A 27723-nucleotide genomic window follows, 5' to 3' on the forward strand; every position below is an offset into this window, starting at 1 on the left:
TCATATTTAAGGGTAATTACTCCAACAGTAAGACAGGCACATTTTATGTATTCTGCAAAAATAATTCCAGCACCATACAAACTGCATTTTTTTCAACTTTTTACTGTAAACCAACAATATTTAATAAAGAGAACAGTGTCTTAGGATATGTTACAACTTGACCTCATGTTTTATTCAAAGCAGTAAAACATACTATATCTTAAAAAAATCATTTTCTTTTCACCTTGGAGTCAAGTGCAACTGTAGCTACCAAGGCTACACAATTCACATGGCTTAAAAAAGAAAGACAATAGATTTTGATTTATTTTATAGCTTAACTACATTCCAGACTGGTACAATATATTTTTCTCCTTATAAATCCCTTTTAAAATAATATAATCTGCTGAAACATGTTTTTGATGAATGAGGCCCCCACATCTTGAAACACTAGTCTCACATTAATTGACATCCTCACATAGCTAGTGAAGAGGTATAGACTTTTAGGGACCAATCTTGAGCGGTGCTGGAATTGAGAGTGCACAGCACCTTGCAGGATTGGGTCTTGAATATACAGGACTAGTTTGCCATATATCATGTCAAACACAAATAATAATATATTTCTGTGATTGAAAGTTCCAAGAAACATTTTGTAGGGGGATGTTAGAAGCAAGATAATACAAACTTCATGGTCCAAATGCCCTCTCCACATTCAAATTTCAAAACCCTTTAGCATTTTCAATTGATGCAAATGTTTTTCATATTTCCAATATACTCCACTCCAGAGTAGAAGAAGGTGGCTTTATTTTACACAATTTAAGGACAACTGTCAGCAAATTACATAGTCACATATTTTCTTTGTTACAACAACCTTTATTAAGTGTGCGCATTTAAACGGGATGGATGTAATTTTAGTTTCTTGTACAATATGAATAGATTTAAAATCTTAGGACTTGATCCGGTCATCTGTTACACTGTGAAACTCAGTATGTATATTGCACATGTGTACAATGAATCAGCAGATTCTTTTTAACATAGATGTCACTGTATGGCACAGAAGTATGGAGGAAGTCCTTGCCTCTGTATGTACATGCAATATAATATACTGATAATCACAATTATGTATAGGCATATGCTTAAAAACTCAAATGTATTTGCACAAATAGTCTGTTGGGAAGAATTTAGAGATCAGGCGCTACAATAGGTGGTAATGGCAAAATATTTCTCGAAGGAGAAGCCAGTCGACAGAATACACACTTGGTGACCACTTCAGAGTCATCACACTGTAGGAGTGAGAAAGGTTTTTCACATTCTTCACACTGATGTAAATATAACATTAAAAAACAACAAAAATGATGTTAGTTAATCATACGTGCCAGACATGAATCATTTTACCACTGATGCTCAACTATAAATATGCAGCCCTGATTTTCAGAGGTGCAGCAGCTCTTATTAGCTTCAAATGGAGCAGTGGGTGCTCTATACTCTTGAAAATCAGGCCCATTCAGTCATTGTGCAGGAAGCTTTCCTAAATTTACTAGTATATTTTTGTAGTTTGAGATATTGCCTTAGCAAATTTATTATTAGTTTATACAGCACTGGAGGTGTGATGAGTTTTACAAAACAAATAAAGATTGTTTCCCTTTCCCAATCTCACATGGTTTAGAACAAATTGTTTAATTGGAATTAAAACTGAATTGTCATCAAAATTTCTCTTTTTCCCCCTCCTCTGAACATCTGGTAGTGATTTCATACCTTTTCTCTTCCTTCTTTGGTAAACTCAATATTTTTTATGTTTACTGGGGAGCCAAAAATGTCCATGAGTGCATGAATACCACTGCCTGAGGCCAGCAGTGTTGTATGCAGCCAATCATACTACTAAGCATCAGGTTTGGAAGCCAAAGGATTTTTTTATTTTAAAAATGTTTTATTTGGTTTGCTATTGTTTCTAAAAATGCAATGGCATCTGTACATGGACTTCTGCATCCTTACCAAATTCTTTAAAAAAAAAAAAAAAAAAGAAAGAAAGAAAAGCATTGATGCATTTGTTTTGAAATTCCCTCTTCTCCCTCCCCAACTCACATATAAATAATTACATAAATTTTGCAAAGAGAGAAAAATAAGGTAAATCAATTTTTGAACCCAGCAATCTTGTTGACAAGGTCTCTTCAACCATTCATATTTTGATTTTGAACAGAGTGAGGTGTAACTTGGAGACTGAAAGGACAGACCCATCAGCCGTAACTCCACATAATGCTTACTTGAGCTATTTTTGAGCCTCTTGTATTTCTGCTTTCTATTGCCGCAGGAACATGATCAGCCTTTTCAATGTTCCATAATCTCAAAGTAGCATCCTAAAAATCAGAAACTACAATTAGGACATGTATTTACATGTTATCACTGGTCAAGCACCACAGCAAGCTCCAGTACAGTATTTGTCCAATGGATAAAGGCCTCATCAGTTGCACAAAGCGCAAATAACTATACTTATAAGAGGAAAATTTCTTGGATAAGAGATGGGCATTATTTTTAAAACTGTCATTACTTTGAAGACAAAAAATTGTTTTACTTATCACAGATATTTAGTAATCTTAGAAACTGAGTTTATTGGTCACATCAAACATGTACACCTACATATTGTGACAAAGTTCCTCCTCTACCTTGGTGGGTCCTGCGCTTATTGGTGGATTTGCTCCCTTCACAGATTCACCCTGTGGGTCGGGAAACAGTCCAGAGACCTTCCCCTCTGGTAGAAGCTATAGTCCAAGTCAATTCCTGTGTTTGATCAGGAGTTGGGAGATATGGGGGGAACCTGGGCCCGCCCTCTACTCCAGGTTCCAGCCCAGGGCCCTGTGGACTGCAGCTGTTTAGAGTGTCTCCTGGTACAGTTGCACAACACCTACAACTCCCTGGGCTACTTCCCCATAGCCTCCTCCCACCACCTTCTTTGTCCTCACCACCGGACCTTCCTCCTGATGTCTGATAACACTTGTACTTCTCCGTCCTCCAGCAATACACCTACTCACGCTCAGCTTCTTGCACACCTCTTGCTCCCAGTTCCTCACACACACTTCCTCTCCTCTAGCTCCCCCTAGCTTGACTGGAGTGAGCCCTTTTATAGCATCAGAGGGGCCTTAATTAGAGTCAGGTGCTTAACTGCCTCACCTGACTCTTAGCAGATTAATTGGAGTCAGGTGGTCTATTAGCCTGGAGCAGCCCCTGCTCTGGTCACTCAGGGAACAGAAAACTACTTATCCAGTGGCCAGTATATCTCCCTTCTGCTACTCTGCTGTTCCCAACTGGTCTGGGTCTATCACAATATAAAATTCTTTTAAATATTTTCTGTAATTGCTTTTCAACTAATCATAAAACTACAAATGAAAGACTGTCTGAGTCAACTGTTACACAAAATTATAATTTTTCTAAAATAAATATTGAAATATATAGTGAAATCTGACCAAATTAGCTTCCTATACCACATCTGTAAATTAGTTGTTACCTTTGAGGAAGAAAGGATCCATTTCTTGTTGTTGCTAATTGCAACATCCATCACCCAGTCTCCATGGCCCTGGAGCAAAACAAATTGTAACTGTAGACCAAAAGTAAGAACTTTATTACTTTTATAATAAAGGAAATAGCTGTCTTCCCCACAAATCCATTCTGGCAGCCCTTCCTACAGTAAGCAAAATCTCTGTGCATGCTCACTCGTCCCTGGTCAGAAGAACAGCTGCTATCAGGTTAATCTTTGTCTGCACATACTTGACACGGCCTGATCCTCTATCCAGGATTTGTGTAACAGCAGCATCTCAGTTAGAATTGTAGTTCTGGTTGATGCAGTGCTGGCAGATAGTGTGGTAGTTATTTTTGGTTCCAATCCTCCTTGTGTGTGTGCGCGTGAGATTATTTGTTTGTGTGTTTTCCTTTCTACATTTTTAAATAATTTAGCTAAATATAGAGAGGGAGAGAAGAAGACAGGGAGAGAGTTGTTTTCTAGTGCACATAGTGTAGAGCAGTTTGAAGATGTGGGTCAGATGGCAAGGGGGAGAGCTTTGAGGGCAGCCACCAGCCTTTCCCCACTTCAGGGGAAGGGAGATGATTCAGAAGGCAGGCAGTTGCATTGGGTGGGTTGGTCCTGCTTGCTGCTGCACAGCTGATCACTGAGCATGCATGGAGATTTGTGAGAGCACCATTAGGTCTGCTACCACAAGAAAAGAATCAAGCTAAAAACAAAAATGAAGAAGTAACTCACACCGTGAATTTATTAAAAATTAATAGAATTAATGAGAAAACTCCTTGAGTTCCAAAAAGGATGTTTTTCATTTTGATAGACAAACTTCACATATGGAAAGTATGCATTAACATTTATCAAAAAGAAACTAATATTTTCTAACATACAAGGAGAATGGCAAAGACGTATTTAATAGGATATAGGGCAAATTTGCCATTTTAGAGTCATGTATTTCTTTGATGCAATCGTTTTCATTTACAAAGCATGTTCACAAAGTCCTTGTTTCCCTGAACACAGTGGGTATCAAACAACAGGAGGCAGTTTCTTTGCTCAGAGTTCAAAGCTTCTTTTCAGCTTGCACTCTACCCAATAAACTTCCTCTCCTTGCTTTCTTTCCCAGCAACATTTCCAGGGCTTCTCTTGCTGTTTGCTTGGCTTTTTGGCTGCTTTTCTCTGCCTGCTTCTGCCCACAGATGTGCACATCTACATCAAACAATATCCAGAGACCCACCCTTCTCCCCATACCCTCCTCCCACATAGCTCAGTTCCTGACTAGCCTTGCATTTGACCTGTGTTTTGGGGGTGGTGGCTCCTATTGTTTCAACTACACCTGTACCCTGATATAATGCTGTCCTCGGGAGCCAAAAAATCTTACCGTGTTATAGGTGAAACCGTGTTATATCCAACTTGCTTTGATCCGCCAGAGTGCGCAGCCCTCCCCCCCAACCCGGAGCACTGCTTTACCGCGTTATATCCGAATAGGGTGACCAGATGTCCTGATTTTATAGGGACAGTCCCGATTTTTGGGTCTTTTTCTTATATGGGCTCCTATTACCCCCCACCCCCGTCCCGATTTTTCATTTTTTCCATCTGGTCACCCTATATCCGAATTCGTGTTATATCGGGTCGCGTTATATCGGGGTAGAGGTGTATCTTACTCCAAAAAGGAGCTTAACTGCTCCTCAGATTTATCCTATGAATGGCAGCTATCACACCCACCAGCTTCAATGAATTTTTACCCATTTTTTGGGGGGTAAAAATTCATTGAAGCTGGTGGGTGTGATAGCTGCCATTCATAGGATATGATGATTATGGCCCAACTTTAGGCATATTATGGCCGAACTTTACAAAATTGGATGTAAAATTACTATTATTGTGCATACAGTCATATTACCTGCATGTGTAAATAATACAAGCACATCTTGCACACACAAATTTGAAAAGATGGGATTATAAGTATGCCAGAGGTACAAAAAAAATAGACTTACTGTCAACACCACTAATATTCTAAATTCATTGCTAGGTTCTACTGAAAGGTTTTAAAACCTACATACATCGGACACTAATATCAGATACCTAAATAACATTGGAAGTGACTGACTTATTGAATCATATTCTAGATCATAACAGTAACTTCCATATCAAAAGCAGTCTTTGTGGCGATGATAATCGGTGCTCTCAAGCCCTCTTCCACACACAGTCACTTGCAACAAGGATAATTCTTATTTTAGATTCTGGGTTCAGAGTGAGTTCTTTAAAACCAAAGAGTCAGTTCCAAGTAAGATGAACAAAGAGTAGGACGGAAGAAACAAACTTCTGAAGGTAAATGTTTTAGCTAAATGTTTTTTTCAGCAATGAAGATAGTTCACTGATGTTTTTGTCTTCAGAATTTTATTCAGATTTGTAATACTGATCTTTTCTCATTTACAGTTCTAAAATGGGAACCCGAGTACAAGGAGAGCACCTGTAAATTTCAGTCACTATCTCTGAGGCCTTTTGAAAATGATACAGCTAACCATTCAAAACAAAACCTTAAACTCAGTTCTTGCACCAGCCAGCCAGCAAACTGCAGTGACCAGAGCAACAGATACCCTGAATCTCTCTGCCCTCCCACAGTAACTGTGCAGCTACTATATTCTGCACTTGCTACAAGCAATGAGTTTGTTTCTTTGGCAGTCAATGTACAGCACATGGCAGCAGATCAATCTTAATGTCACCAAAACTGGATTAAGGACATCATGTCAGAGCATGAAATTAAGAGCTGTACTCTTAAAAGGTAAAATCCATCATGTCCACAGTTAACATCTGATCATTTCAAGTCAATAATCAAATTTTAATGGTACATTTTGGAGGGCCTTTGAAAATTTGTACCATAAAGTCCTAAACTAACTAGCTCCCATGTACCATAATGTGCTTCCTCCACAGAGGTACCACCTTGTTGCCTCAGGTATGAGGCAGTCGTACTGTGTGTAGTGAATGAGGAACAAGGTTCTAACACTGAGCGATGAGGATAAAGTAAATATCAGACAACTGGGAGCTGCCTCATTTACAAAGCACCATCTATCCCGAACACTGAATAAGAGGGTGGTTGAGCATGTACCTGTAACTAAAGATGTATTATAATACATATGAACGTGGGGGCAGAGTTAAAGTTGAATGGACAACCTTAACTTTAGCATTTTCGGACTTTTGAGTGCATCTCCTTTGTGACCTTAGCATTTTTTTTAATGTAGACCATTATATTATATGGATACATACATACATACAAAGGGGTATAGCATTTTTAAATTTATACACACACTGACCAGTCTCTTACTGGGGGAAAGTCATGATCTTCCAAGGTAAATATGCTGTTCTACACAATGCAGTTACTAACACAGCTGATGCAGTAAGATAGAAATCTAGTAGTATGTTAATAACACACCTGACAAAGAAAATAGTCGGCAATTATAAAAGAATATATTGTCTCCAGGAAATTAAAGTCACATACAGTACATGACAGATTCTTGTCTATGTCTATGAGGGTTAGGGTGGGGGAAGAGAGAGAAAAAGACACACACATCAGTTAATGTAAAGAGATACACAATACTTATAAAAAGAACAGGAGTACTTGTGGCACCTTAGAGACTAACAAATTACTAGCTGTACATTTATATAGCTTCTCACTAAACTAGTGAGCAAATAGGAATTTAGTACCTTTAACGCTAGCTTTTTATATCCTGCTCCTGCATCCCACAGAGCTATAGTTTTGTCATATGCTCCAGACACTACAAGAGATGCTAAAATACAAAATTAGATGCCATATTATTTCTCTGGATTTTTTCTATACAGACTAACAGAACAAGCCTCATCCGGACTTGAGTCAGACTGTTAACAGAATTTAAATAATCCACTGGTATTAGTTATGCTCTAGCAAGGTAATGAAAGTCCCTGGATTTTTTTAATGAGTATAAACATAGGCATAAAATTCAGTTATCAAAAATACAACAGAGCTTACAAAGTAAAAGAAAATGCTGATGACATGAAATTTGATGAGACATTTTATTTTAAAAAAGTTAAAATAGCAAAAAGTTATTTTTAAAATTACTAAGCTTTGGCTAGAAAAACAACTACATTTACTCATTACTATAGCTTTTATTTTACTGGTAAGTTTAGTACTTGCTGCAGTTGAGAACCAGTGGATAAAATACACTTCATTCACTAGGACAGAGGTGGGCAAACTATGGCCTGCGGGCCAAATCCAGCCCGCGGGATTGCCACCCCCATGGCGCCACGGACCCTGCGCCACTCCAGGAAGCAGCTAGCACCACGTCCCTGCAACCCCTAGGGGAGGGGGGGCAGAGGGCTCCGCTCACTGCCCTTGCCTGTGGGTATCTCCCCCGAAGCTCCCATTGGCTGGGAACAGGGAACTGCGGCCAATGGGTGCTTCAGGGGAGGTATCCACATGCAAGGGCAGCACGCGGAGCCCTCTGGCCCCCCTCCCCAGGGATGCAGGGACATGGTGCCGGGAGCAGCGCAGGGCCAGGCCAGACAGGCCCTGGCCCTGGTGTGCGCAGCTGCCACCCCAGAGCCACTCCAGGTAAGCGGCACCAGGCTGGAGCCCGCACCCCGAACTCCTCCTGCACCCCAACTCCCTGCCCTGAGCCCCCTCCAGCACTCCGCACCCCTCCCTGCACCACTGCCCTGAGCCCCCTCCCACAGTGTGCACCCCAACCCCCTTCCCCGAGCCCCCTCGTACACCCCGCACCCCTCCTCTGCCCCAACACCTTGCCCCGAGCCCCTTCCTGCACACTGCACTCCTCCTCGCACCCCAACCCCCTGCCCCAGCCCTACATTCGTGGCCCTGCAAGCAATTTCCCCACCCAGATGTGGCCCTTGGGCCAAAAAGTTTGCCCACCCCTGCACTAGTAGCTTCTCCAAAACCTTTCCTGCAGTAAATCTATTTCCTTGACTCCAAAGTAGAGCATATTCTTCTAACATGGGGCAGAGATAGTGGGAAAATGTCAAGAAAACTTTCTTGTAATGATCTCCCTATCAGATTAGCTTTGAACAGAATGAACCGCAATAAAGATTTTTGAACTAGAGGTGGTACTTCCAAACACCAATGTTCAGAGGCCTATCTGCAAGTCAGCTACTATCCCTATGAATGCTACTGCCAAACTACTTGGTGCTACCACCTTTGATGTTTTCACTCCCAGAATTTTCCCCCCCCAAAGTGTGTAGTTTAGGATTGAAGTCACCGAACTGAGAAGACTGGGTTTAGACGGGATCACAAGGTGAAGAGGGGTCAGTACTTTAAAAGGCCATGTTTGTTATGGGTATAAAGATGGAAAGTTCTGAGAGAAACAGCCAATCAAGGCACAAAGATTTGTAGTAGCCAAGCACAGCAAAGAAGCGAGATGCCATTTCAACATAACAAGTTGATGGTGTTTTCTTTAACTCTGCAATAGCAATATCACAGGCAAATTAACATCTAAGCTTCAGAGATTATTTAGTCCAGGACACAGTTATTACAAAAGTATTAAAATATCAACTATTTTATACAGAGGAGTCATAGTGCTCTTCTACTGTATCTCACAAAATACCATAAAGATGTTTTTCTGAAATATCACATTATTGGAAAATGTTGATTGAACCATGCAGAAACTTTACTCCTGGAGGTACTGACTAAAGATACACAGTGACATCCTCTCTCTCATTCAATATGCTTAACAATAATAGTATATATCCTTATACTGTATATAGTGCTTTACATTTTCAGAGTGCCTTACAACCATTAACTAATACCAGGTGGATAATAGCAAGCATTCAGTCCATGAGGTGGCTCAGTAGTTTGTTTCTACTATATTCTCTCAATCATGATCTTTTTACAGAAAATCTTTGATGATTATATCAATTAAGCAGCATTTCAGATGTCTGAGTAAAGCAGAATACAAACCATCAATTTCAATTTACTTACATTATGTGTGTAGCCATTTAATCAGGATGAAAGGCATTTAATTTTGAAATTGAGATATAAATTAGTCATATGGTTGGCATATGACCCCTGTGACTTATCTGAAATGTCCTACATGTATATACTTCAAGATGTGTATAATGGTATTTAACATAACTCACCATCTTTGCTAAAAACACAGGAACTAACAGAACCTTCATGACCTTGGTTCAAGCAAATAGGTCCATGATAACGAAACTCCCCTGTTTTTATATCCCATATTTTTAAGGTTTTGTCCCAAGATGCAGTGCACAAGTAATGACCATCTATGGAAAAGCAGCAGTCTGAGATGACATTGGTGTGTGCCCTGAAATACAAATGAAAATGACTGCACCAGGATCCTGTGATTTTTAAAGCCATTAGAATGCTGTAAGGGCTTGATCTTGCAAGGTCTGAGCACTCTGGCCCCATCTAGTGAAGCACTTAAGCACATTCTTAGCTTTTATCATCTGAGTAGTTCTGTAAAAAGTCACTTGAACTGCTCATTTGCCAAAGCTTAAGCATGTGATTAAGTGCTTTCCTAGATGCGTCATAGTGTTTAACATCTCACAGGATTGAGTACTAACTGAGTTTTAAGTAGAACTTATCACCTGCTTCTTGTCACCCACAGGTAACAAAAAATCCTCTGATTACTACACTACACACCAGTTTAATTAAATGCCAACATGGAAGGGTGAGCTACGGATCCCTTCAAATAAACATCTGAAGAAGTGAGGTTCTTACCCATAAAAGCTTATGCTCCCAATACTTCTGTTATTAACCTTGTGTTGCTTTTTTCAAATAAACAGTATCCATCTCTCTCTCTATATATATATATTATATATTAGTCATGAAATTATATAGTGATTTGAATTCTACAGTGAACTCCAATTTTGAGAACAGGGGGTGCACTTCAAGAAAGAAATCTCAAAGTTCCAGAACCTGACAGGACTTTAGCAATTCCTGCAGTCCACAATGGGGAAGGGATTACAAGCATCTCTGCAGGAAAAAATGCTATATCCATTGCAATTTAAAAGAAGGATTAGTAAAATGTTCCAGCTCTGAGTCTCCCATTCTAAGTAAATTCCTAATCCTTTTAAGGGCAACTTTAATAGTACTTTTTTATACAGACAATTTATGATTAATGCTTTTATGATTTAAAACCAGAACCACTGAATTTGTTTAACACCGTTGTTAATGTTTTTCAGTAGCTCATCTGATATCTTCATTTGTTGCATACTCCCTTCTTACACAGACAATATCATTCTATCTTTATATAAGGATTTTCATGTATTATTGACTTCAGTGGGAGTTGTGGGGGCTTCTCTCAGGATCAGGATACATGCACATACACCAATAAAATGCAGCAACACACTCAATAACAGAAAGGATATCAGGGAAATTCCTAATATTAAGAATAGTGCTATAGGAACTTTACAGTCACTATGATCAGAATGGATTTCAGGTGTTATGTTCTCATCTGAAATGTCTCCAGTCAGTGCACAGAAGTCAATCTATTTACCTCACAATGATGAAGGGACAGTTTGAACCTCTCAAGATTTGACCTTTTGGTTCCACCTGAGTTTCAGATTCATAAGCCATCAACTCTAGATAGTGAATTACCAACTGTGAGTTTTCTCTCCGGATAATTTCACTCTGATTCCACACTCAGATCAAGACCTATCTTTCTTCAAAAATATATCCTGTACCATGTATATGTTCCATTTTGCAGTCCTTTTAGAGACCTGTATCATGCTAAATGGTGTTTCATCTTCTCCACATTTGTTAATGTTATTATCCAGTGTTACTAGTCCTGAGAGACGTCAGCAACTAGCTTCCAGTTGAACAGCACATTCTCCATGCTATTGTTTGCTTTCTCTACTATCAAATTCTATGTCTCAGTACCTAGAAACTATGATGGTTAGCTTTAATTAATGCTTACAGATGGACAGATGCACCTCATCTATCATTCACATCAACAAGCTTGTATATAGCATATTATTTAACCTTTCCATGTGTAAGGGAACTGTTGTCCCCTTACTAAAACTCAGAGGGTGTGTTTTGGTTGGCTAGCTCCCAGTACCAAAAGAAAGGGGAAGGGTCAATGGGAAATCAGGACCCTGAGACTGACAGTCTCCAGGAATAATGGGGAGAGGCCAATGCTCCAGGTCGGTTTGATTGACAGGGCGGGCAGGCTAATCAGGGAGTCAGGAGGCCAGGGGGGGGTCCGTCCTCCCAGTGAACTGGAATTGCCTGGGTCAGACAGCGTTGGGCTGAGCTAAGGAGAAAGCAGGAGCCTAAGCTGAGCTGGGGAGCAGAGCTGTGCCAGATCCAGAAGGGCCAGAAAAGCAGCCCAGGAAGCAGGCCAGTGCTGGGAGGAGAGCTGCAGCAACCAGAGCCAGAGGGGCCAGAGAAGCAGCCAGAGAGCTGAAGGCAGAGCAGCAGCAGCAGTGCTGAGGCAGAGTGGAGCTGAGACTGGAGCAGTCCGGAGCTGGGTGCGGTGAGCGGCTGGCAAGAGCAAGGGGAACCCTGGGCAGCAGGCCCAGTGCAGGGAGACACCCCCAGCCAAGAGGCCTTGCAGGTCAGACTTGAAAGGGGATCGTAACTCCGACAGGGTGGGGGCGACGCTGGGAAGAAGGGTCCTGCCACCTAGAGCCTGAGCGCGTGGCCACTGCCAAAGCAAGTGTCTGACCTGCAGCAACCCTGCAGCACAACCAGGGCCTCAGAAGGAGCCTGGGACTTGTGAGGAACAGATTGAATTTCCCTTACATTCCAAAGAGTGCTGGTTGTGATGTCCTCGTGCCAAAGAGCAGGGTTATGTGTTTTCCTTGAGCCTTTCCCATTTTTTCCTTATTTTTTAAAATTGATTGCTGTTTAGTAAATTGTATTTGCTTTGAACTGTATGTAATGATCAGTGGGTCAGGGAAGCATCCAGCGCAGAGAGAGCATCCCGGAGTGGGGACACCCTCGCCCCTGCCCTAAGTGACCACAACAAGGTTGGGGGTTGAGCTCCGCAGGAATCCTGGGCCCAGCCTTGTTGGGGTTACGAGGACTCTGCCACACAGGAGAGTGGAAGGGTAGCCCTTGAGGTCAGGCAGGCCTCTGGGTAAAGGAAGTGGGAGCAAGGACTCAGATCCTTTCGCTAGCCCATTTCACTGGGGTAGTGTATAAGCCAGGACAGTTCCCCATAAGCGGGATCATTCTCCGCTTGCACATGTATTTAATGGTATGTTATTCAGCCTTTCCATGTATTATGCTATTCGGTTACATAATTACTTCATTTTCCCAGTATAAGTTGTAACACAAATTTCACGGATACTTTTTTAAAAAGTACATATAAATCTTGCCTAATATAGATATACTATGTTTTCTTACTCATCAATTGTGATAGTGGTGGATTGTGCTATAATGTCCCAAAGCTTTATGGTCTTATCAGATGATACTGAAGAGACTCTCTCATTATCAGGGTCAAAACAACATCTTGTGATTGTGCTTCTGTGATGACCTATAATAAAAACCAAAACAAGAATATTACCTAACTTGTAATTCTGCTTCCTTTTGCTATTTACAGGATTCTCACATCTGAATCTCAGCTCTCTAGTTCAAGAAAGGCAGAACTCCCTAAACTCTTGACTCTTTTTTCCCCACCGAGGGCAGTGAGTAGGAGCACAATCCCCCTTTCTTCCCCAACTGGTGTCATACAAAACACCAGAACTAACTTACTGCCCTTCAAACCATCCAGTCCTGATTAAGTAGGAAATGAAGGGGAAAAAAAACAAACAAAAATTAGCCAATAACAAAACAAAATGTCTGAAAATGTAATCTGGCAAAAGGTAGGACAATAAAATATCAAAGTAAGAAAAAATTCCCTTCCGAGAGGAGGTAAGTAGGTTGAATAAATAAGAATATCATATAAAATGATACCTTCAGAGAAGCAGGTCAGTATTCCCCCTTCTCTAATGATATCTTCCAGCCAAGATTCTAATTCATGGAGCGTAAGCAGTTCTAGGAATACCCCCAAAAGAACAACCTCAACAGGCAACAAGAACAAGTCCAATAACAATAATGTGAACAAGCAACTAAACCTTGGGCATGAAACAACAGTGGAGGTGGTGGCTTGGTTTCCCTACCTGTTACCACTAACAGTCTTAAAAACCATAAGAGCTTGGGGAGATAGTTCCTCCTATTTTACACTAGGGAGCTGGAGTCCAAGAGCGAGAATCCTGCACAAACATCGTATTTAAAAAATACATTATTCCATGACGTACTCCAAACTGATTTTAATTGGTAATTTATAACAATTCTTTTAAATATCCTAGAAAGAATGTTATGTCAAAATAGTCACTGATGACTTGAGATAATTCACTCTGCTAAACCATTCTCGCTAACTGCCTGTGAAAGAAGTAAATTGGATTATATGCAGGCAATCCAAACTTGCAACCCCTGGCAGGTCATGAAGTTGATATGCTAGTTCTTTAGAGGAGGGCACAGCACTTTGCTTCTTAAGCACTGATTTTTGGCTAATATGAGGAATAGTGTAGGCAGCAGCTATCCTATTCTCCAAGCAGGGAAAAGGGTGTTGTGGTGCTGTCACTACATGAGAGAAGGATTAAGAGCCTATATCTAAGACAAAAGGACATTTTGAAGTAAAAAGGTAAGCAATAATCTTGCAGACATTATCTGATTTAATTTGACAACATGCATTCCTCACAGATCTGATGATATCTGAAATATCATACAATAGAACGACTCATTAAGCCAGGGGTCGGCAACGTTTGGCATGCGGCTCGCCAGGGTAAGCACCCTGCTGGGCCGGGCCAGTTTATTTACCTGCTGATGCGGCCAGCACATCGCTCGCCCACGCCGCTTCCCGCCGCCCCCATTGGGCCAGGACAGCGAACCGCAGCCAGTGGGGGCCGCGATCGGCCAAACCTGCCATGTCAGCAGGTAAATAAACTGGCCCAGCCTGCTAGGATGCTTACCCTGGCGAGCTGCATGCCAAACGTTGCCGACCCCTGCATTAAGCAGACTGTGATAAACATACAGCTAAGGGTAGCATAAAATCCCTCCTTTACCTGTAAGGGGTTAAAAAACTCAAATAACCTGGTTGGCACCTGACCAAAAGGACCAATAAGGGAAGAAGATCCTTTCAAATCTGTGGGGGGAGGTTTTGTTTGTGCTCTCGGGACAGAGAGAGGGACCAGGCAGGAAAAAAACCTCTCCTAAAACCCTACCTGAAATAAGCATCTAAGATTACAATAATTGTAAGTAAAGCAAGGAAATGCGTTAGATTATTTTTTGTTTTAGCTTGTGAATTTTCCCTATGCTAAGAGGGAGTTTTATTCCTGTTTTTTGTAACTGTAACGTTAAGTCTAGAAGGGAGTCCTCCGTGTTTTAAATCTTTTATTACCCTGTAAAGTTACCTTCCATCCTGATTTTGCAGGTGTGATGCTTTTACTTTTTTCTTTATAATAAAGTTCTTCTTTTAAGAACCTGATTGATTTTTAGTGTCCTAAAAACCAGGAATTTGGTCTGTGCTCACTTTGTTAACCTATCGGTTGGTATATTATTCTCAAGCCTCCCCAGGAAAGGGGGTGAAGGGGTTTGGGGGGATATTTTGGGGAAACAGGAACTCCAGGTGGTCCTTTTCCTGAATCTTTGTCTAACTCACTTGGTGGTGGCAGCAATACTGTCCAAGGACAAGGAAGAATTTATGCCTTGGGGAAGTTTTTAACCTAAACTGGTAGAAATAAGCTTAGGGGGTCTTTCATGCAGGTCCCCACATCTGTCCCCCAGAGTTCAGAGTGGGGAGGGAACCCTGACACAGTCCTATGAAACCGTAGACTAACAAATATAAATCTTATATTTACTATCAACATATTACCAAAGTGAAATTCTATTATGAAAATATTGACTCCTCATTGTCTTTGTTATATTAGTTGTCAGCTATTCTGCAATGAGAACATGTAAACATGCACAAGTAAAACTTCATGACACACAGTAAAACAATTATCTTTGTAAATACTTCCTATCAACAAATAAACATCTATAGATGTTGAAATCATATTCAATCAACAGATTAAAGTCATATTAATCTAAACATTAATTTACAATAGTCTCAACAATGGGATTAGAATTTGCATGAAAAGTAATAAATTGGAAAAAGTTAAAGGACATTTGAAGTTCATGGTACAACTCAAAATCCAGTATATCATATGTGGAATTTTTTTTTTAGCCACGGTATCATCCAGTCTGTATACAAAACAAGCTCATGGAAGGGTCTTTTTTTATAACAAACACGAAAGTCCCCAACACACAGTTCAGTTGAAAGGATACAATAAACTCCAGCAAAAGCAACACAGTGCATTGGAAAAGTTATGGGATACGTTAAGTTTTCCTCAGTTATGAATAAATCTCAGCTATGTTGTCTTTTGATCAATAACTTTATTAAAACATATCCTTATACTGTGCTTTAAATTAAAATTTAAAATTCAAAGGAGTAGTAGCTTTGTAGATTTTTCTTTTTTTGCTAATGAATCTAAAAATAAGCCACTAGCTCACCATTCCATTGATTTTTAAGCCTTCAGGCCCTAATCTAGCAAAATACATGATTAAATTTTAAGCATGTAATTAGCTCAATGAAAGTCAATGTAAACCAACTCTGGCCTGATAGTGTCCCTTTAAAGAATAATGGAGCTGTTGTCCATCTTGAAACTACATTCAGCTGTAGTGTACTTCTGACTTTTAAGAACAAGCAATTTCAGCAAAGCACTTAAATACATGTTTATATTTTAATTTATGAGATTGCTCATGTATTTAGGGCTTGATTCTGCAACATGTTGAGTGAGCATCTTCAACTCTCAAAGGCTTCAATGGGAGTTGAAGGTGCTCAGCATATCCAAGAATCAAGTCCTTAAACATGTGCTGATGTGCTTTTCTGGACTGCAATCTCAGCACTGAAATTGCTTTCAAAGGGGAATTGTGCTTAAAAATCAAAACCACTGTCAGGCTAATTTTAGTCTACAACATAGTTTTTATAAAAACAAGTTCTTACAAAGTCTAAGACAAATAGAAGTTTTTCCATAAACTTTTTAAAAACAAAAACAAAGTCACAGAAATATTCTTTTAAATTAAATAAACATGCCCTTGCAGTGTTTGCATCCCAAATATGTGTTGTTGTGCCAATTTATGAAACCCAGAAACTGACTATGAACCAAAGTGATATTAAATAGTCAATTTTTTACAGGGCAAAGAGATGAAATTTTAAAAAAGAAAAATTGAATAAATTGTGAAAAGTAAATTAGATTGTTAAAAACCATAACAATCTAAAGTGATATTTGTAACAAATAACTGTAGTTAGTTTAGCTTACGTTAATTAAATGAATTAAACCTCAAGGTAGCCTTCTGGGGTAGGTAATCATTCCTATATTATTTTAGCTTACGTTTATGTACATACGGCGAGAAAACACACAAGTCTTCTTGGTTACTGCAAAGCAACCACTGTAATTCAGTCTTACATGTTTATCTAGGAGTCCACAAGTGGACTCATGCACCATGTTATCATTGATCTATCTCTTATCCCATCTTCCTCCAGTTCCTGATGCTTTTATGATAGCATAGTAGCTATCAGAGAGGTTTTGGGAAGAAAACAGAAGGAAATATTAACTCATGTCAACGTACTTGGGATGCACAGAGCCCATCCAAGCCCCTCTACACCATTTAAAGAGCTCATGAGGCTTGTGTAGACCCAGGGGATTACATGGGCCTTATGTAATGCAGGAAGCTTAACCAGTCCTAGTGAACTGGGATAAATTCCATCATCAGTGCACCTCAAATGCAGCACTCACATGAGACAACACCAATCTACTAATCCTGAAAAAATCTAGAATTAAAAATCCTCTGAGGAGTCTATTGCAGAAAACAAACACTTCAGAAGGAGAGGAAAAAGATGGGAGAAAAGGAAGGGTGAGATGCAGAATGCTAACCAACACCTATGGTTAAGATACTTGCACACACTCATTTGAATACACATTGACAAAACTGAACAAAGTGTAACTGGACAAAAACATCCTATAGAAATAAAATCCTGATGTTCCATATTCACTGCCATGTGGAGGGCATGTCTGTGATATGTTTTCTTAAATACTGCTTCCCCTCCTCACACATTGGTTTGTTTCCCAACCTCACAAAAGATTGTTTGAATCCAATAGATCTTGAATTTAATATAAATCTAGTTTTTGACTTTCTTTATGCAATCAAAAATTATCTCAGATGTAAGACTCAAGAACGGAACTAAACAATGTGAAGTTTTAAAGTCTTACCTTGGACATATGCCACCATTGTGGCATTTACTGCATCAGTAACACATATAGCATTTTCCACGTCCAAGCCAGATACCACATATTTACCATCACATGAAATATTACATGAAGTTACAAGGCCTTCTTGGTCTACAGTCCACTGAAGAAGAAAATAAACCATTTTGGAAGTCAGGCTTTTTGGGATTAGTTATCACAGTTTCTTATCAGCTCTTCTATAATCAGTAAACAGGCTCAGAAGGAATAGTTTTTGCTACTGTTTGATATTTTAATGAACTCTGATAAATGTGTGTTTACAGTATTTCAATTTTTTTAAACCCACTTAATATTTTGCATTAGCAAGAAATTTAAAATTAGATAGCACCGGCCAGCTGAGATCATAAAATTGGCCAGAAATATTAAATGAATTAAACCTCAAGGTAGCCTTCTGGGGTAGGTAATCATTCCTATATTATTTTACAGATGAGGTAACTGAGGCATATCAAGAAATCGATTTGCCCTAGGTCACACAGTTAATCGCTCTCACAGCTGAGCCTACAGACTCCAACTAGACCACATTACTGCCCAACGTGAGGATTGCATTTTTTTACTGTACCTCCAACTTAAAAATCTTTATGAATTTGATAATGTTACCAATTTCTGCTAAAAGCTAAACTCATTGAAAAAATCAATACATACAAGCATTTTTCCTGTTTCCATATCCCAAGTCTTTACTGTTTTATCATATGATGATGTTATCACTCTAAAAATTAAGCATATTAACAAAAACAACAATCAACATTTCCATTAAAAGAACTCAGACTTAAAATGCTGTTAGTATAGAAACAATAAAAAGTTGTCTTTGTGGGGGAAAAGCAAACGCACACCTTCAGTTTTCTGTTAAATTATTTGTTCTCCCTACTTTCCAGTAATTTAAAATAAATATATTTTGTTTTTATATTTTTGCAAAAACTATTGCCAAAAAAAGGAGTTAGTTTGAAATTTTGAAATAGAAGTTGGAATTTTTCGCACTAGAAATTAACAAAAGAATGCCTTCTATGTAATTTGGAGGGCAGATAGCCTATTCATTTTCATTTCATCCTATTACAAGTTATTTAATTATCACTAACTTTAGAATGCATGTAAAGCAATTATGGTGGGTTTGCTGTTATGAATGTGAAGTATCTTCGTTGCTAGTTATTTGCATTTTCAGGAGTTGATATTGCTGCGTAACACCACTGACCTTTCTTATGCACAAATACAAAGCTACATTACACAACAAAGCCATTTAATAAAGTTTACTAGAAACTGACAGGTTTTCTTAAAACATTCCCACATATTTGAAATACATTTATTCTGAATGTTAAAGAACATGATAATTATACTTTATTACCAAAATGGCTTTTCACTTGTTCAGTTTTTGACTAATTTATTACAGTGTCACTGAATATCATTTTATACAAGTTCAACATGAAAATGGATTTTAAATATATTAAAAGAATAAAAGGAACCTAGATGGCAAGAAATTTCATACATTGATCTTCTGACAATTGACAATGTATTTTCTGCTCTTCAATAGACATCATCTAACACATAAAGGCCATATCTAGATTATGTATCGATGCTATTTTTGACTGGAAACAAATATAAAGGTCAACAAACTATGAAACTCTGCCTGTCTGTTTAGCAATCTTCAAAAACTCAGGCAACAGCAAAAGGCACCATTAGCATAATTAAAGTTTTTTTTGTCAATCTTCCAACTTGATTGGAATTGATCTAGACTATGCTCCACTGATAGCAATACCAGGAATAATACCCTTAGTGACATTGCTGGACCTACACAGTCAACTGTTTGTGTATTCCACAGCTCTTGTAGTGATTAATGTCCATGGCAGGACATTAGATAAGATGCATCTCCTGACAAAATTATAACAGCTGACTGCAGAGATATAGAATGCTGATCAAAAAAAGTTCTGTATTGTTTAATATATAAATTCCAATGTCAGAAGAAACCCATGATCCTAGGCTAGTTCACAAATTATTATTCATTTATACAATGGCATATATTTACATATCTCTAAATACATAGAGCTTACAGTCTAATCTAGACAAGTTCTGTGTCCTGAAGAGCTTGCTCTAACACTCACACGCATCGGGTTCTAAAATAGAAAGTTTTAAAGAGTGTTGGACAAGTTGTTGGTGAGAATAAGATCAGAAGAATTCCTGGAAGAAGTGAGTTTTAAGGATCTGAAAATAGAAACAGAGCTTTGTAGACATGAGACTGTTCCAAGTGTAGGGCTAGCATGAATGAAGGTGCAAAAAAGAGGAAGGAAAAGAAAGAGATGCAGAGGATAAAGAAGATAGAGAACAAGGGGGAATGAGAAGACATAACAGCGGGGGCTAGTTTATGTTGGACCTTTAAGGTAAGGAAAAGAAGTTTGAATTCACTATAATAGAAGATAGGAAGTCAATGAAGAGACTCAAGGAGGGGACGATACAACTGGAACAGCAGGAGACAAGATGAGTTCATCCACTTTGCGTAGACTGGAATAGGGAGAGGCGAGGAAGTCCTGAGAAGAGAAGTTTAAGACATTTAAGACAAGGAATTACTAAGACAAAGGGTTTAGCAGTGGGAATATTGAGGAAAGCTGCACTTTGTTAATATTACTGCAACCAAAAATTACTTGTTTGAAGATAACACTTTGCAGGGTCCTCACTCTTGGGTCTTGTGCCACCAGCACAAGTCATTCAGGAAATTCTCCAAGGTCTTAACATTTATGACTGTAGGCTGGCTCTGGGATTCCCCCCAATTGAACCTGCTCCCACTTCACAGGCCCCAAAGCATTTCAGATAGTTACTTTCAAGACTGGGAGGCAAGAGCTCCACAAAATCTTGCACTACATAGTAAATACAATAACCTTCTCTGCCCAGTGTGGATGGGTGAAGAATCCTTCTTCAGGAAAGCAGAATTACAAAGTAAATAATGTTCCATTCTCTAAAGACACCATCATCTCATGATTCTTATTCTGGGAGAGTAAAGAGCATGGGGAATGTCTCACAATAAAAACAAAGATAATGTGTATAAAACCATGCTTATGTATTAAGAAAGAAATTACGCTATGAGGCCTGTGTCTGCAAGAAAGACTTTTTTTTTTTTTTTTTTTTTAAATGAAAGCATAGGTCTCTGGCAGTTATCTGACATGCTGTAAGATTGCTAGAATCAATGATCTCTAGCAATATTCCCAGTCAAGTTAATATCTTTTGAAATCATTCTTGAACCAGCAATCTGACACAAGGTCTTAGCTAAATCAGTAAACTAAATTATGGGCAAGTCTACACTTAAAATGCTGCATTGGCACCACTGTAGCACTTAAGTGAAGACTGTAAGGAGAAGCTGTACCCAAGAGGCGGTAGCAATGTCAATGGGAGAGTTTCTCCCATTGACATGGCACTATCTACACTGGGAGTTAGGTCGGCATAACTACATCGTTCAAGGTTAAGGATTTCTCAAACCCTTTAGTGACATAGTTATACCAATATATGTCTATAGCAGGGGTTGGCAACGTTTGGCACGCTGCTCGCCAGGGTAAGCACCCTGGCAGACCGGGCCAATTTATTTACCTGCTGATGCGGCAGGTTCAGCTGATCGCGGCCCCCACTGGCCGCGGTTCGCCATCCCGGGCCAATGGGGGCGGCAGGAAGCCATGGCCAGCACATCCCTCGCCTGCGCCGCTTCTCGCTGCCCCCATTGGCCCGGGACAGCGAACCGTGGCCAGTGGAGGCCGCGATCGGCCGAACCTGCCGTGTCAGCAGGTAAATAAACTGGCCCGGCCTGTCAGGGTGCTTACCGCATGCCAAACATTGCCGACCCCTGGTCTATAGCATAGACCTGGCCTTAGTTTCTGTCCTTCATTCTGTCAGAGGAGTTTGCTACAATGTGGCAAACACAGTTTGGCTGCTAGTGAAATTCTGTAGGGTCTCATAATTTAGGAACCTTTGGTCCAATTCACATCAAATTTGGAAGAAAAATTCTACTTTGGCCTCAGAAATAACATACCAGTTTTGAGGTAATGCCTTTTTTGTGGATTTGAGAGAGGAAACCAATACTGAGCTTAGAATGAGTGGACTGGAACTTTAAGTATGTAGTGTGATCATCATAGTCACTTCTGTAAATGCTATTGCTCTAAATATAACAGAATACTGTTCCAATAATTTAGTGTCTAATTTCAAACACATCTGTTTACACCAAAACAATCATTCATTTTACTGCATTATAAAAGTAATATTAAATGGTTGAAGATAAGCTAACTGGCATAACAATTTTTCTATCTGTACTTGTTTAACTTCTGTACTTCATCGCAACTATTTCTGTATATTTAGAAAAAATTAATTCAATTTCCTCTCTAACAAATCTATTTATATGGAAGCATCAGAGCAATACTCAGTTTATTTGTTCTGAGTTTCGTCCTGGTTTTCTTCATTTGCTGTAAAAATGTAACACCTAGCAGTCAAATAGCACCACTTTCTCCTCTCTATTTATACTTACATATGAACTACAAATGAAAGGTCACCTTTTGTTATCAGGAGTCAAGCTGCACTCAGAAATGGGAGCTGTGTGTTTTTCTTCAAAGACTTGAACAGGAACACCTTTTTTAACATCCTTAAATAAATCCAAAGGATTAATCATTTGATTAATGATTTTGAAAAGATAAAAAGAAACATATAAAAGATCTGAAATCAGTGAACTTGGTCTCAGTTGTAGCATCTGATCTGAGAATTAGAATGATTATTACCTTTATCCATGAAAAAAGAAAAAAATGACCTTTCACCTGTTCCACAAATCAATCATCAATATTGGTGTCCTGAGACCACCGCCTGACATGCTGACCAATATTGTTTCATTATGTCCTTTTACTCCACTGTCTGTATCCACCTGTTGTCTCTTGTCTTATATTTTGACTGTAAGCTCTCTGAAAAGGGAGGGGTAATAGGCACCTATATAGGACAAAGCCCCAAATATCGGGACTGTCCCTATAAAATCAGGACATCTGGTCACCCTAATCTCTCACAAGCGAGATGTCAACTCCTGCCTTCAGTCACCCATGACATCAACCTCCATTGCTCACTTGATACATTTACAAATACCTTTGTGCTTTCTTGCATTCTGCCTTTCATACTTGAAGGCGCTCCCTGTAAATATCTGTAAAGCTTACCTCATTATCCTCCGTCAAAACCCTCAAAGATGACAAAGGTTAGACTACTAGTGTACTGCGACTACTGGCTATCACACTGACCAAAACGGTCTCCTTTCCTTTTACTCCCCTCCTTACCATCCCCCCTTGTGTCGTGTCGTATATTCAGATTGTAAACTCTTTGGGGCAGGGTCTATCTTTTGGTTCTGTGTTTGTACAGCCAGCACAATGGGGTCCTGGTCCACAACCAGGTGCTAGGGTAATACAAATAATAATAATTGAGCTTTACACAATGGGAAGTGCCACCTAAACACATTTCAAATACTGTACAGTAAAGAAAGTTTGACATGCAGTGGTAACTCTAGGTCAATGTATTTTTATTCCTTTATTCATATGATCAAGTTTTTATTTTATATAAGTAGTGTCACTAATTGCAAGGGGATTAACTGAACCTGAATAAGAGTTTTCAGGATCAGGGCCTGTGTGTGGCACTGTAAGTTGCCTTACTTGCACATGCCCCTTCAAAGGCTGCTGTGCTGTTCAGTGAAGCTTTACTACATTTGAACCTCCCCCTCACTCCCACCTTGTGAAATGTACACAGCCTGGGGCTTGGCAGCAGCTGCCCCTGACAGGATCCTTCAACTGGAAGTTATTCTGTTCAATTAACAGCTGTGAATGATACAGAGAATTTGAATGAAAGTAAATTTATTTTAAGTCTGATTTTTCTTTCTTATTTTTCAGTGTTCCAATAGCAGACATTAGAGCCATCCTGTCTCTTTCTAAGGCTGAAACAAACAAAAAAAAACCCTAACTTACAATTTTGTTTTAATGTTTTGAGTCAAGAAAACTGTCTTTCTAGTCTTATCTTGACCAATGGCTCTCAACCTTTCCAGACTACTGTACCCCTTTCAGAGATCTGATTTATCTTGCATACCCCAAGTTTCATCTCACAAAAATTACTTGCTTACAAAATCAGACATAAAAATACAAAAGTGTCACAGCACACTGTTACTGAGAAATTTCTTACTTTTTCATTTTTACTATATATTCATAAAATAAATGAATTGGAATATAAATACTGTACTTACATGTCAGTGTATAGTATATAGAGCCATATAAACAAGTCATTGTCTGTATGAAATTTTAATTTCTAGTGACTTCACTAGTGCTTTTTATGCACTATGTTGTAACACTAGGCAAATATCTAGATGAATTGATGTACCCACTGGAAGAACCTCTGCATACCTTCAGGGTACACGTGTCTCTGATTGAGAACCACTGATCTAGACCATGTGTACTGTGCCTTATTAATTTGTGTTTTCCAAAAGACTTGTGCACTGCCAGTGAAATATTTTCTATTCACAAGAGGAATTCCAAATACTTTCTTAGATACACATTTGATACCTACTCTTTCAAAAGAAACAAAGTGGAATTGACAGTTTCCCTAGCTCTTTGTTATCAAACCTGGTCTTTTATGAATCCTAACTGGCCCAGCTATTCCTACAGAAGAGGAAATCAGAGTTGTCCTGACAAAGTGGAAGTTATCAGGATAAATGAACCATTGTCTCTCTTATGTTGTTGCTTATAAGGAAGCCCTCAACATTCAGGTAGATTCTCTTAGATAGCTCCTGACAAAAAATAATATCTCAGGGAGCGCTGGATAAAAATTTTCTTACACAACTATGCCCAAGATAAGCAAGTCACATCAGACAGTACTAGTCTTCCATACTTGAAGAAAAAAATATTCAATACATTATATTCTCTTTTCAATTAAGAGGCTTTCATGTGTCCCCTCCATCTAGTTTACTTAAGGAAGATTCCACAATTACCTTATTATTTTTTTGTTTTGATTTAAATCTCTTGACATGCAAGTTTGATATCATAGGTTTTCACTAAAAATAGAAGAATCTATACTTTACAAATTCCAATTCTGTGATGGGATGAGGAGTGAGTATGTAGTTCTGACAATGTGATGGAATTACCAACATTAAATTGTGAACATCTTAATGATCTACTTGGCTGGACACATTTATTTACTGTCTTGCCTCCTACAAATATTTCCTTAAACATCACCATTGTAATCATGATTATTTGCTTTGAAACCTATCAAAAAAGGAGCGGCCCTTCAGCTGTTTCATGGGAGGAGCTAAGGATGGAATGAGTCCTGTCTCTTGGATACCCTGGAAGTGCTGAACACTGTGGATGCCTGAGCTGACCCCAAGTATAGCTTTGTTCTTCATCTATTCCCAAACTTTCACTAGAAAATTTCTTAACGTGTCATAATGGAAGCTAAGCATGATATCTGGATAAAAATGCAGCACTAAAGTTCTCTTTATAGCATCATAGCCTCTACACCTGTATTCACAACATTAAGGCATTACCATCCCTTAATACCAGCCTCAGCAGGAAGTGTTTGAATCAAGTTACAAACCAGTTCATATATGTCAGGCATAATGAATTGTCAGCTGCTCATATGAACATCAGGTATAGTACTTATCTAAGAATAAGGATCTGGGCCATCTTTTAGAACAGACTGAAATAAATAACCTTCACATCACATCAGCCAGGATTCTTGTGTACCTCAGTTCAGTTAACCCTAGTTGCTGTAACCAACCTGGTTGGAATTATGTGGAAACCCTAGGTAACTTCATAAAACTGGCCAAGGGCATCAGAGCAGATAGAAAGTAAAGAACAGACAGATTTGACTTCATTGCAAACAAAAGGCAGCACATGAAAAGTGTAAAAAACATTATGCCCTGGCTGATAGCTAAATCTAGTGCCTATAGTGCATAACCCTTGATTCCCACTATTCTCTAAGAAAGACTGTACACATCAAACAATGTGATGGTGAGCAAAATGAACCTCCAGATCAAAAGAAATCAAAAATTGTGTAACAAGCCATTGTTGTGAAGTATTTTATTCAAAGAACTAGAGCGCTGATCCAGCAAAATTCTTGAGCATGTGCTTAAGTCCACAGCTATTCAGCAGAGCACTTTAAATACATGTCTAAGTCCTTCTGAAGTCAATAGGGTCTACATACATACTTAAGTTCTTTGCTGAGTCAGAGACTAGGTTCAGGTAATTAATGAGGAAAAACATGACAATTAGGAAAAAAACTCATTAACACTATAAAAGCAGCACAAGATGACATTCCCAAGTCAAAACGAAATGTTTTTTTCCCAGAAAGACTTGACATATTATATAATATTGTAGTAGAGCTCTCCCTCACTAGTGTATAAGAACATTCATCTCCAGGTGCCTACATGGAGCACTGCTGAATGTCAAAGAATATGTTAAAAGTATGGAATAGGAGCGTTAACACTGTAATTGTACCTGTGAAACAGTTTAGTTATTTTACAAACTGAATAAAATGCTGTTTAGAAGGTCAATTTATGACTCACTCAACCTCCATACTTATATGACATTTCTTGCTTGGTTTAGACATTATTATGGCGTGACTGTTGAATTGTTTTAGATTCATGACATACCCAGAGTTTCATTGTTCTGTCATAAGAGCAAGAAAGAATTTTTGTATCTTCAAAGCAGAAATGGCAGGAACTCACAGTATCACAGTGCCCTCTCAAAATTTTAAAGTGGATCTGTAAATGAACAGAACAAAGATACAGTACATTTTATCTTATATAATAAATCCTTCTTGTTGACAAGTTAGCCCTCAAGAGATAGTCTAAAAGTAGTAACCCGATTAGAATATTTTAGTTCCTGCTGTTTGAGAGCATTCACACTCATCTTTCTCTGTTATTAGATTGCAGTTGATTTGGCAGATCACAGCAAGACTTTTTTTTAAGCACCTGTTTGTACATGACAATGATCTTGCTCTTCTTTAAGTTTAAAAAAATCTATTTTGATTCTTGAAGTATGTTGTGTACGCTGTATATTGAAATATGACCATTTATATAATTAATATTGCCACTGTTAGACAATTGCAACAAATCTTATACAAAGTATGTCATGTAAGGTAAGTTATAATCTATCAAATATGATTATCCTGTTTGTCTGCATGTATCATCTTTGCAGATAAAAGTATGACTATTGACTGTATTTCAAATGCGTTGATGGCCTTTTAAGGAATAGTTAACTCTTAATGAGCCACAGAAGAAGCTTGTCCCCATGCCATGAGTCTTTCTGTGGACACTTTAGCCAAAACATGATGGCGATACTTTCCACGGATGGGGGAAGGTGGTGGAAGAAAACATCTAGTCCCAGCTGTCCCCAACTAGCAGCCTCTGCCATGCATTGGCCCTACAGGAACAGGGCAGTCTGCAGCTCATCCCAGTAGTGCTCCTACTGATTCCCCCTAACTCCTGGGGCACTGAGATACCCTCTCCACTCACACACAAAAGAATTCTCCCACCCGCCCCCCTGAGACCTGCCTCTCCCATATCCCTGCCTCAGACACTGAGACCCCCCCACCACACACACACACACGCACTCTCACCCACCCCACCCCCCAGGCACTGAGACACACACATCCCGTCTCTCACCCACCCTGCTCTTACCCCCACTCCCAGGTACCGAGACATCCCTCCCCCAGCTGTCACACCCCTCCCCCCCGGCTCTCACCCACCCTCCCGGTCTCTCAGCCAGGGCACCGCCTTCCCCCGGGCAGGAAACCGTCCGCTCCCCGCCCCCACCTGCGCGAGCCCGTCCTGGTCGCCCAAGCGGCTCTCCGGCTGGGAGGGCCTGGGCAGGGGAGGCTCCTCCAACGCCAGCGGGTCCCCCCGGCCGCTCGCCCCAGCCATCTCCCTGGCTCTGAGG

General features: G+C 39.4%; 1 protein-coding gene across 1 annotated transcript; it reads right to left on the reverse strand.

The window, feature by feature from the left end:
• On the reverse strand, positions 1-27721 carry WDR88 (WD repeat domain 88). Its single transcript, XM_034788355.1, has 11 exons — positions 27600-27721; positions 26436-26546; positions 22327-22415; positions 18455-18518; positions 17780-17918; positions 12834-12963; positions 9602-9786; positions 7181-7263; positions 3476-3544; positions 2238-2330; positions 1-1295 (listed from the first exon to the last, which is right to left on the reverse strand). Exons 1-11 carry the CDS (start codon positions 27705-27707, stop codon positions 1158-1160), a joined length of 1209 nt encoding a protein of 402 aa, XP_034644246.1. The 5' UTR covers positions 27708-27721; the 3' UTR covers positions 1-1157.
• Positions 27722-27723: the final 2 nt, after the last annotated feature.

Source organism: Trachemys scripta, chromosome 13, assembly GCF_013100865.1.
Source record: "Trachemys scripta elegans isolate TJP31775 chromosome 13, CAS_Tse_1.0, whole genome shotgun sequence".
Classification (NCBI taxonomy): domain Eukaryota; kingdom Metazoa; phylum Chordata; order Testudines; family Emydidae; genus Trachemys; species Trachemys scripta.